Below are 13,149 nucleotides of genomic sequence, written 5' to 3'. Positions count from 1 at the left end.
CTTCCTCATTCTTGTGAATGATAACGATAACATCAGCAAACAGAAGAACATTTGTGGTCTTAATTCCTTTGTTTGTATTACATTTTCATTTACAAAGAGAAGTCACTGTAAATATCAGAATGAATAGCAGATGTCACGTCCTTTTCTTACACCTTCGTTAATACCTACTTCTTCTAATAAATACCTACCTATGTTTGTTACAAAGCGTGTATTTTTAAAGACTTTTCACTACCTCTGTTACGTGATAAAGGTTATCCACATTCAGGGGCAATCTTCCTTTGGCTATCATGACTGACGTGGTCGAAAGTCTGCTCAAGTCCAAAATGGCCATATTTGTTTCTCGATTAACATCACTGTGTTTTTCTAAAATCTTTTTAATTACAATCATATTGTCCATGAATGTATGATATGATATAAATCAATTTCGGTTTCCAGAAATAACAGCTTCTGTAATATTTTTCTTGTGGTCATTAACTATCGTTGAGTATAGCTAGTAGCCAGAGTTCAGAAGAATGACGCCACGATAGTTTCAGTAGATATGTTGTGCATCATTGCTGTTCTTTGTGTAGGATTGGTAACACGGATGTTCACGGCGCTGACGGAAGTTGAAAGTGGGCTCTACTATTTGCCATAACGATTTTCTGGGAGTTTTGGCCCTAAATGTGAATGAAGTTACGAATTTGATAAATGTATTCAGTCTCTGTAATATCGATATAATCATATTCTTTGTAAGACTGTGTTTGAGACCGGAGATGCTGGTCAGAGAAGTTAACTTTGCTTTGCCGGAGTAAGTCGGATAACAGCATTAGCAGAGTGTGTTGAACAGTCTCGCAAAGTATTTGATTTGAAAAAGATGGAAGCTGGTCTGCTGTGTTATGGAGGCAGCATTATTCAAGAAGGATTTTGTAATAATATGTTTTAAGGAAAGATAGTGAGCAAATGAAATTATATTGATGAAAGAATGATGAAGGCCAATATTTGAGGTAATTTAGTTTTTTATATTTGTAACTGTGTAGCTTCTTGTTGTTAGAACATTGTGTATGGTTGAAGTTTGCTGTAGGAATTTTGTAATGGAGCATATGGTCCTGTCTTATAGTTGAAACAAGTGTCAAGGGAGGCAATTCTACACAGGAGAGTTATTAAGAAATATTTTGCTAACTTGTCTAGACGTGGGGACATTATCAAAAGGTGTATTGTTGTTATAGCTTAACGAAACGCAGCTAAACTTGTAGCATTTCTTCTCATTTATCAATCGTTAAGATTAGTTTCTCATTTTCATTTATCGGCACACACGCATTGCACACCGCTAACTGTGTACTGACAAGCGTTTATGAAAAATGGTAATATACTATCTTGCACTGCACATTGCAAGTACGGTAAATAAAATTTGATTTTTAACAATCACATCATTACTCCTAGTATCAACAAGTTGCGGAGCACATGAGCGTTCAGTAGGCACAGGTAGGCCAATAAATTTAACTACCACCAAAGTTCATGTTCAATGTAAGGCACGGTGTTTGGCAGAGTGTATTTGTGAAAATAATATCAATATCACTTCAGAAGTTTTGTACCAGTAAAAGATTTCAGTAAACTACAATCTTGTGAATTTTCATGCAGTTTTATCAGAAATCAGATGCGTTAATTTTTGTGTTAATTTGCTGTTTAATTACAATAACAGTTCCAGTACAGTGATTTTTTTGAAAGACTAAAGATAAAGATTAGCAGTATTGAGGGCGAACATTTTTAACTGAGTAGTTTTGTTTTACACTGAGGTGGCTATGTAAATTTCATTGAAAACGGATTGCCCTCTCACAGACCAATTGTTTCATGCACGGGCTAATGTGTATCTTGCATCGTGTAGCGTGAGATCCTCATATTGCCCTTTAAAAATAAATTTTCACACAGTTCTGTGTTACGAACTTGACACTGACGAACACGAGGTTAAATAAATAAGTTACTTCCAAAAGTGATCGTCCGTTTTCAGTAACCTACGAAATGACGAGGAAAATTGTCCAAACAATTCGTGACAACCGTCTTTTCAAGACGTATCATTTGTTGGACAACTACTTGCATGTTTCTCGGATTGTGAGTAAGTAATTTGGTACCAATAGTTCTGTGCTCGTTGGGTTAACAGTCATGTGGTAGAATTATATTCAGAGGGAGTTAAGTAACTCATGAAGAGATATGATAAATGCTTAAAACTGACTGGTGGCTATGTAGAGAAGTAATGCAAACATGTATAGTAAATCCCCACAAATTCCTTCCCTCCCCGGCAAAAAATAGAAAATTCAAAGGTGTGTGAATTCGTAATGGACCAAACTGCTGAGGTCATCGGTGCCTAGACTTACACACTGCTAAAACTAACTTATGCTAAGAACAACACACAACACACCCATGCGGGAGGACCCGAACCTCCAGCGGGAGGGACCGCGCAATCCGTGACATGGCGCCTCGAACAGCGCGGCCACTCCGCGCTGCTTCCCTTCCCCTCCTATTCACCTATAGGCCAGAAAGGTAAAACCATGAAAACATTGGTATAGGTTTAAATGTTGATGTGTTACTTAATAATCGTTCTTCTGTTTACACTCTTGAAATAGTTAACTAATTCGTATGACCATGAAGATTTATTACGTAACTGTCTACAGATGTGCAAAACAAACAACAATACAACACAATACAAATGTGTGACCAAATAAAAATGCCCTTTGCATTAAAATGGCTCTTTCGTGTATTTTAAACATCTTTAACATTATTATAATATTCGTTGTAGAAATTTTTTTCATTTATATACGGCAATGAGGATTCTAACTAATTAAGAAAAATCTTTTTTGAATTGTATTACTCACGATTAATTATTGAACGTGGTGGGAGATTATGATTACTTTCATATAGTTATAACAATGAAACCCTACACGAAGCTGAAATGTGATAGTGCTGTACCTTTTGTTCATAAATTGTTATCAAGAATATTATATTTCGTATGAAATGCTAATGACATAGAACACTGTAATGTTTCATAATTTAAGTTAATAAATGTGTTTCATAAAACAGATCCTCTCCAAGTTAAAGTTCTCTGTGATTTCGGTTTATAAGAATTGAATTAGATCACTGAAAAATCACCGAACTTCTTTAACCTCATGTCGAAAATTGCAGACTGCTTTTTCAGATAAGCAGTATTGTTAAATGTCGGTATAACCGACTCAAAGCATTCTCACAAGAAAATGAAGCACCCCACTTTGAGTAACACTTTGCTTTTAAATTTCATTTTCAACATACACGAACATTAATTCAGCAATGAACAGCAGTCAGATTCAGAATCAAATCAGCAAAGTCATGCAATGTGAATACTAATGCAAGAGTCAACATGGTTTAGTGACTTAAATGTGAACTGTAAAGAAACATTCTCATCATTTTATAAATTAGTTTATATTATACCTCTACCATTTAGTTTCTCCTTGCTCTAACATAATCTCAGCACTGTGCTTGAAAGTTAACATTATTACTTACACGTAACTAAGAAATCATAAAAACTACGTAAAAAGTCTTAAACTTCAGGAAAGAGGCGAAAAGGGCTTCATACGCCTATTGATTACGCGACTAATCTTGAATTAAATTCCGCAAAAATACTGTGTTTTCACAGGCCGACAATGAATAACATAGGTGTCTGTGCTGCGTACAAGCACACAACAATTTAGAAACCTGCTCAGTTCGCTTTCTGAAGCTTACATAGTGTGTTATGTTAAATTCGATCTCTTTGATCGCTTAAAAGGGTATCAAAATGCAGTAGTTAAATGTTTGAATTTGCATTGCAACTTCAACGTATTTAATCCAGCTGTTCATTTTTGTGATATCATTACATTACGCTATTTCGCATAATGTTACATTTCAAGTAGGTTTTATTTAACTACTACGTCCACTGTTTGTTAGGTTATTATTACAGCTGCAGATAACTATTTTAGAAAACATTTGTGTGATCCCAACTTTCAATAATTCGGACTAGGGCTGGCCCCAATTATTCAGGTTTCGCTGTAGTTTCAAGAATTGGCTTAACTATTTCAGTATTTTATGTATATCTGTAGTCACTTTCTGGGTTGCTCCCGTATTATGTAAACACCAAGCATGGTCTGGAGCACGTCAGAAATCATTGGGCTTCGAATTACAAAGCAAAATCTGGTTTACCCTGAACAGACTTGAAATTCCAGACGTGTTTCCCGAAACAAATGGAAAAAGTTCGCACCCGCTGGACGTGGCTTCGGCTGTGGACGGATCAGAAGACACGTTGTGAACGCGTGGCTCAGGCTTCGGCCTGAGCTTTCAGTATATCATTATAATGCGGCTTCGAGTCTGCACGGATAACAGAAAAACTCGAACTGTCCAAAACACGGAAGTTTTTAGCGGAATCTACTGTTTGCTGCATTAACAAAGCATCTTAAAGCACGCCGCATTACTTATACGTCTTTCTTCACCGGAAAGTGGCAACATGCTTGCAGAATTACCCTTGAGACACATTTTAGTTCCTACCACATACTGTGAGTTCTCTTGCAGGAAATGGTCGTCCAGTTCGTTCTATTTCTGTCTTTCAGTTAGTTTTTTCTTGAGGACAGTTTTCGTTTTCCAGAAAGTCTGAACAGCGGTACATTGTAACGAATTTTGTCCCGCATACTGCAAAAGCAGATTATCGTATTTTAGTTTGTCTACCGCCTCTATTTCGCTCTCTTCGCCTATCAAAAAACACTTGTCACTATAGCGTTGTCACTTGGCTGCTCATATCCCGGTTCATAGACATCTCTATTTAACGAGCAGTGGATGTTTCGTCATTTACCTCTTAAAAACCAGAAATTTGTACTGTAAACGAATATATTCTTCCTAATCATAGCAAAATACCTCACGGCTAGTTCTTTATTTGTTCAAAAATCGCGGATGCGCGGATAATACACAAGTCCGATTATCCACACCCAGATAACCGGGAGTTTGTCTTGCAACACACTTTCTCAGTGGAAAATACGGCATTATGCTGACCCTTTGCGTGGTTGTTTCTTACATTGATCTTAAACTACTTTCGGTTTTTATTTATTTATTTATTGTTTACACACGTCGATTTATAGTTAACTGTGTTCAATCACATACAGTGAGGTGACAAAAGTCATGGGATAGCGAGCTGTACATATACATATGTACATATCCGTATGAATCCCCGAGGGACGACATATACAGATGGCGGTAGTATCGTGTACACACGGTATAAAAGGACAGTGTAGTGATGGAGCTGTCAGTCTTACTCAGGTGGTTCATGTGAAAAGGATTCCGACTTGATTAGGACCACGCGATGGGAATTAACAGACTTTGAAAGCGAAATCGTAGTTAGAACTAGACGCATGGGGCATCGCTAGGGAATTTCTGTATTCACAGATCCACAGTGTAAAGAGTGTGCCGATATAACCAAATTGCATGTATTACCCGTCAGCACAAACAACGCAGTGGCCTTCACTTAACGACCGAGAGCAGCTGCATTCGTGTGGAGCTTTCAGTGCTAACAGATAAGTAGCACTACCTGAAATAACCACAGACATCAATGTGGGGAGTACGACAAACATGACCGTTAGGACAGAGAGGCGAAATTTGGCGTTAATAGGCCATGGCAGCAGACAACCGACGCCTGTGCCTTTGCTAACAGCACGACAATGCTTCCAATGGCTCTGAGCACTATGGGACGTAACTTCTGAGGTCACCAGTCCCCTACAACTTAGAACTACTTAAAACTAACTAACCTAAGGACATCACACACATCCATGACCGAGGCAGGATTCTAACCTGCGACCGTAGCACGACAATGCCTGCAGCACCTCTTCTGGGCTCGTGACCATATCGGCAAGACCCTAGACGACCGGAGAAGCGTGGCCTGGTCGTATGAGTCCGGAATTCAGTTGGTGAGAGCTGCTGGAATGATTCAAGTGTAGCGCATACTGCATGAAGACCTGAACCCAAGTCGTCCACAAGGTACGTGCAAGTTGGTGGTGGTTCCATACTGGTGTGGTCTGTGTTTACATAGAACTGAAACGTTTATTGACTGGGAGTGCTTACGTTCGCCTACCTACAGACCATTTTCAGTCATTCATGGAGTTTGTGTTCCCAAACAACGATGGAATTTTTATGGACGACAATGCACCATGCCACTAGGCCACAGTTGTTCGTGATTGGTCTGAAGAATATTCTGGACAAACCAATCGAATGATTTGGCGACCCAGATCGCCCGACATGAATCGCATCGAACATTCAAAAAATGGTCAAACGTCTGAAGTCATCAGTCCCCTAGAACTTAGAACCACTTAAACCTAACTAACCTAAGGACGTCACACACATCCATGCCCGAGGCAGGATTCGAACCTGCGACCGTAGCGGTCGCGCGGGCCCAGACTGAAGCGCCTAGAGCCGCTCGGCCACACCAGCCGGCTCATCGAACATTAATGGGATATAAGCAAGAGGTCGGTTCGTGCACAAAATCCTGCACCGGCAACATCTTCCGCATTCTGGACGGCTATAGAGGCAGCATGGCTCAGTATTTCTGCACGGGCCTTCCAACGGCTTATTGAGTCCGTGCCACGATGAGTTGCCGGCCGGCAAAAGGAGGTCCGACACAGTATTGAAAGGTATCCTGTGACTTTTGTCACCTCAGTGCAAATCGCGCTGACTTTAGTTATTGTCTGTGAATAGGAGCATTATTTGGCCGGCCGGAGTGGCCCAGCAGTTTTAGGCGCTTCAGTCTGGAACCGCACGACCGCTACGGTCGCAGGTTCGAATCCTGCCCCGGGCATAGATGTGTGTGATGTCCGTAGGTTAGTTAGCTTTAGGTAGTTCTAAGTTCTAGGGGACTGATGACCTCATAAGTTACGTCCCATAGTGCTCAGAGCGATTTTTTTTTAAAGCATCATTTCTGTTCGTCTCAGTGCGTATTTCTTTCATTTACCTTCCGTACTGTACTGTAGCAACACTTTGTGAACAGTTTCCCCAGAATTTGGCGACAGTACATTTGTAGAGAACTAGCTATTAATTTACACACCAAATGGATGTTAAGAGAGTGGTGAAATTTGCATCTCATCGCCTGTCAGACCCACAGTGATTCAGCACCGTGAGTCTGACAACCTTCCATCTGGGACCCAATACAGATAGCGATAACAACGCGTCAAGGCCTCGCGGCGCGGCCGCGTTATATAAGCGGCGTGCAGCGACCGCGCTCGCAGTAGGACACCGGCAGCCATGGTGAAGGCGCGCAAGATCGTGATCGCCCGCGTGTTCCAGGGAGAGCCGCTGCTCGAAGACTTCCGCATCGAGGAGGAAGACCTGCCGGCCCTCCGCGATGGCCAGATACTCGCCGAGGCGGTCTACATCAGCGTCGATCCCTACCAGAGGGCGTACAAGAACTTGCATCAAGTCGGCGCCACCATGATCGGCTCACAGGTGAAGTTTCTTTCATATGCCTCCGCTGCTAACCAATTCTAATTAACTCGCACTAATTACTGCCCTGTCAGAAGAACACCATTGCGTATGACAAAATTATTACTGCTACGCGGTATTCAATAACACAAGTCCACACACACACACACACACACACACACACACACACACACACACACACACACAAATAATATCACTGGCTTTCCATTTGCACCCCCTATTTCCGTTCACCACTGCTGGAAAAATAAAATAAAAGCAATTTGCTGTGCTGAAGCCGATGAATCAATTTGCTTTTGGGTAATGACAGATGATAAAACTTTGCAAAAAATGTCGAGCATAGACGAGTTCAATTTTTTAAAAGAGAAAAAGCTTTTCGGGCGTTTTGACAGATACTCGTATTTCACTTTCATCTTTTTCTTTATTACTTGATTTAAGTTTGGAAATTTGTGGAAGTTCCTATGCGACCAAACTGCTGAGGCCATCATTCCCTAGGTTTACAAACTACTTAATCTAACTTAAACTAACCTACGCTAAGGACAAACATAAACACCCATGTCCGAGGGAGGACTCGAACCTCCGACGGGGGCAGCAGCGCGAACCGTAGCAAGACGCCCTTGACCGCGTGGCAGATTTAAGAAGTTGCTTACAGACGATGATGAGTGAGAATAATATTATCACACTCTTATTTCTAATAAGTAACAAAAGTGAAGTAATCTGATCGATACTGAAACTGCTTTGTGAGTTGGTATTAATCTCAAATGATTACATTATGAATAATTAGTTTGTTTGTGTACGCCTTTTTTTTATTTACATGATCGTAAAATGATAGACATAAATCCATCGTTAACTGGATGCGATTTTTACCGTGGTCCTTTAGTTACGATCAATTTTGTCTTCAGCTTATTCTAGGCTGAGTCGCTTGTGCCTCTTTTGTCTTCACTTTTTACTGCCATCTCTTTCTGGATCTTCGTACGTTCCCTATTCCTCTTGGCTGGTACAACGTGGCCAGACGTGGTATTCTCTCTGCACTCATTCTTTGTTGGTGATGTTAGCATACTGTTTTATTTTGTTCAGTTTTTTCATTAGTGTTATAAATATTTAGTTCGTTCCTAATAAATTCATTTCTTATGTGGTCTTCACTGGGAACACCTCTCACTTTCATTTCTGCTGCTTGTGGTTTGCTTTTATCTCGTTTTTAGGGATGCATGACTTTCTTCCCTACAGCATTACACCATAATTCATATGTCGTTAAGTAAACAATCAGTCTCGCTGAGCTGTTCTAGCGTCTCGCTGTATAAGAATGTAGCCATTACTGTTAATACTGTAAAAGTCATCTTGTTGTGAACTGCTAATTATCAGACACATTAATTCTACATTTACAAACGTTTATGGTCTATCAGAAATATCAGAAATATCCAAATTGCGCGTGTTTAGAAAAGTAGGCATAGCCTGACTTGCATTTACGTTATTCTTAATAACAGTTTCCTTTTATATCGTTGACAACTGGCAAGTGTGTTTTGCGATCTTTAGTCAACAGTTGCTTTATGTAATACCATTCGCTGTGACTAACTGACAATAGTCCAATCACTCTTTGTCCCTCGACATATTTCGTAAGCTTTATGTAACAAGAAATGTTTCATTTCTCTGAATCGACATCTAGCATTTTCCTGGAAGCCTGTTGTCAACAGAACCATATCACTCTTTTAAATACATAGCAGTTGATAAGAGTATATAAGCCCTGCGGTTCAAGATTTAGATTCTTCTAATTTGCACTAAAGCTTTTTACCCATTGTACAAACGCAGAAGAGTATTAATTGATGTGATACCTATGTATAAAAAGCATTTGCTAGATCACTAATTCACCTGCAGACGAATGGAACAACAGGTATCAATGGCCTGGGGGGAGATATTTTTGGGTTCTGGAGACATGTACGATCATACGAGAAAATTTATCTTGGCAGTTAGATTCAAAAACGGCAAAACAATATTTATAGTATTTGTATATTTAGAAAAAGACAATGACAATGTTGACTGGAATATACTCTTTGGAATGAAAAAGTTATCGAAAATAAAATACGGGGAGGGAAATATATTTAGTTTCCACAGTAACCGACTGCAGCTGTTAGCCAAGAAGAACACGAAAGGAAAGCAGCAGCTGAGCAGGGAGAAAGACGGACTCATAACCTCTCCATCGTGTTATTCAGTCAGTACACTGAACAAGGAATGAAGGAAACTCAGGAGATATTTGGAAACGAAATTAAAGTTGAAGCAGAACAAATAGAAAACGCTTCAGTTCTCTGACAGCATTGAAGTTCTACCAAACAGTACAAAAAACTTGGAAGATTATTTGACCAGAATGGGTAGTGACTTCAAAAGAAGTTGGACATTAACAACAGCAAAGCAAACGTAACGGAGTGTAGTGGAATTAAATCAGGCGATTATGAGGGAATTAGATTATGAAACAAGATACTAAAAGTAGTAGATGACTTTTGCTATTTGGACATCAAAATAACTTACGATGGCAGAACTAACGAGAATATACAATGCATTCTAGCAATAGCAATGAAATCTTTTCTAAAAATAAGAAATAGGAATTGGAAACAGTTTTCGGGTGAGAGGTCGAATGTCGTTGTGAATTTCCACAATATTTCATCAAACGCAACCGAATGACATCTTCAGGTGCGACTAATACATTGCTGAGTAATGAATGTTATGACTGTTGTAACTCAGCAGTGAGTTCGACGCACCTGCAGATGTCGATCAGCTGCGTCAATGAAATATTGTGGGTATTTCACCACGACAATCGACCGCTCTTCCGACAACGTTACCTAGTAAGTCTGGTAAACCTCAAGCAACGCAATAAAAACGATAATATCGAGTACAAGTTTAAAAGTCTGAATGTCTTATATGACATTATTTGCTGGATTGTAGTAGCCTTATTGTAATCGATTCGTGTACAATAAACAGAGTAGACAGGAACAGAATGGAAGCTTTTATGTCCGATGTTACGGAGAATGCTTAACATTAGATGAGTATACTGGCTAACTGATGAAGGGAAACTGAGTCGTGTTGTGCAGAAAAAAAGTGCATGAGCACAACTTAACTGTAAGATTGGATCATGAGGCATCAAGCAATAGTCAGTTTGGTAATTCGGAGAAGTGTTTGGCTACAAATTGTAGAGGGCAGCCAATGTTCGGCTGTGGAGTTTCATACGGATGAAGGTTGCAGAAGGTATGCACAGACGATGAGACTTAATCAGAAGGTCTAGCAGAGACAGGCGCATCAAACCAGTCTTTGGAATGAAATTCACAAAACAGCATATCATTAAATATTACTTTGTTGACAGACTGTATTTTACCATACATTACACTGTGAGGTTAATATTACGAATGTAAATCGATGGCAAGTACAGTGTGATAAATATTGAACTGTATGAAATGAAATCGTCGTCACTTCTGAACGATTTAACGGTTTGCGTTAGCACGTTCAAACTGCACGGTTGGCCGCAGGCCAGGTGGGAATTAGTACGCACATGCATGGTTTGGTTTAGCGAAGAATCCCACTTTCATTTGGATGGGTTCGTCAATAAGGAAAAATGGCGCATTCGGGAAACTGAGAATCCACAATGCGCGATCGAGAAGTCTCTTCACCCTCAACAGGCGACTGTGGCGTGCAATGTCCAGCCATGGAATAATCGGTGCGATATTACTTGATGGCAAGGTGACTACCGAACAGTACGTGAAGGTTTTAGAGATGATTTCGTCCCCATTATCCAAAGCGACCCTGATTTAGACGAGATGTGGGTCATGCAAGACATAGATCGATCGCATCGAAGGAGGAGAGTGTTTGATATCCTGGAGGAGAAATTTGGGGACCGTATTCTGGATTTGGGCTTTCCAGGGGCCACTGGCATGAGCCTCGATTGGCCGCCATATTCTCCGAATCTGAACACATGCGATTCCTTTTTGTGGGGCTATATTAAAGACAAAGTGTACAGCAATAACCCCAAAACTATTACTGAGCTGAAAACAGCTCTTCAGGAGGCCATCGACAAGATCAATGTTCCTACACTTCAGCAGGTCATGCAGAATTTCGCTATTCGTCTGTGCCACATCAACGCCAATGAAGGCAGGCTTATCGAACATGTCATAACCTATATCCGAATATCTGTAGTAACGTTTACATGTTGAATAAAGTGTGTGCACGCCGTACTTTGTAACTAATTTACGTTTTTTCCCATACAGTTCAATATTTCTCACCCTGCCTCTCCTTTCTGTTGTGCAGTCTATAGTAAACCTTTCTCGAGCCCTTTGTAGAGAACTTGGGTGGCAAGAAATCAACAAGTGAATGAGAACTCTGAAGAAACTTTCAAACGCCAAGATCGCTAGTAAAGCTGATACAATGTCAGGAACATATAAAATGATTTATAAGTCACGGCTTTGACAGTAACAGATTACCAGTATTTGGCTGTGATTTCAGTTTCATGCAGACTGCATTCCACCTGTTTTACAGCATCCACACTCATGGAACACACAGGTTCAACTAAACACAGTAACAACTAAAAGTAAGGTTATTCTACTAAAAGTAGCATTGTAACTTTCAATGTTAGACACCATCTGTTGACAGACGTTCGTACTTCGTTCTGGGAACCTTGTGTCTCAGGCTATCGATGTATAACCTGTCTACGGTCGAAGAAGTGGTCCACGTATTCTAAACACAGTCTCGAACTGTACTGTATGGCAGATTATGTTATCATTCTCAACATCCACCATTAATACACTCCTGGAAATTGAAATAAGAACACCGTGAATTCATTGTCTCAGGAAGGGGAAACTTTATTGACACATTCCTGGGGTCAGATACATCACATGATCACACTGACAGAACCACAGGCACATAGACACAGACAACAGAGCATGCACAATGTCGGCACTAGTACAGTGTATATCCACCTTTCGCAGCAATGCAGGCTGCTATTCTCCAATGGAGACGATCTTAGAGATGCTGGATGTAGTCCTGTGGAACGGCTTGCCATGCCATTTCTTGCTGGCCAGGGTAGTTGAGTTACACCTTCTAGAGCACGTTGGGTGGCACGGGATACATGAGGACGTGCATTGTCCTGTTGGAACAGCAAGTTCCCTTGCCAGTCTAGGAATGGTAGAACGATGGGTTGGATGACGGTTTGGATGTACCATGCACTATTCAGTGTCCCCTCGACGATCACCAGAGGTGTACGGCCAGTGTAGGAGATCACTCCCCACACCATGATGCCGGGTGTTGGCCCTGTGTGCCTCGGTCGTATGCAGTCCTGATTGTGGCGCTCACCTGCACGGCGCCAAACACGCATACGACCATCATTGGCACCAAGGCAGAAGCGACTCTCATCGCTGAAGACGACACGTCTCCATTCGTCCCTCCATTCACGCCTGTCGCGACACCACTGGAGGCGGGCTGCACGATGTTGGGGCGTGAGCGGAAGACGGCCTAACGGTGTGCGGGACCGTAGCCCAGCTTCATGGAGACGGTTGCGAATGGTCCTCGCCGATACCCCAGGAGCAACAGTGTCCCTAATTTGCTGAGAAGTGGCGGTGCGGTCCCCTACGGCACTGCGTAGAATCCTACGGTCTTGGCGTGCATCCGTGCGTCGCTGCGGTCCGGGCCCAGATCGACGGGCACGTGCACCTTCCGCCGACCACT

General features: G+C 41.2%; 1 protein-coding gene across 2 annotated transcripts in view; it reads left to right on the top strand.

The window, feature by feature from the left end:
* The window catches only part of LOC126281906 (prostaglandin reductase 1-like), an 85,452-nt gene that overhangs the window by 60,446 nt on the left and 11,857 nt on the right, over positions 1-13,149 (top strand). The window contains exon 1 of one of the 2 annotated variants that reach the window (XM_049981230.1): positions 7,115-7,455. The exons of the other annotated variant lie outside the window; for it this stretch is intronic. Coding sequence (XP_049837187.1) covers positions 7,255-7,455 — 201 coding nt within the window. The 5' untranslated portion in view covers positions 7,115-7,254. Of the gene's footprint in view, positions 1-7,114; positions 7,456-13,149 lie in introns of those variants that run through there. 2 annotated transcript variants of the gene reach the window in all.

The sequence above is a fragment of the Schistocerca gregaria genome, chromosome 7, assembly GCF_023897955.1.
Source record: "Schistocerca gregaria isolate iqSchGreg1 chromosome 7, iqSchGreg1.2, whole genome shotgun sequence".
NCBI lineage: Eukaryota > Metazoa > Arthropoda > Insecta > Orthoptera > Acrididae > Schistocerca > Schistocerca gregaria.
The sequence above is the reverse complement of the archived record's forward strand: the minus strand, read 5'-3'. Positions and strand labels throughout refer to the sequence as shown.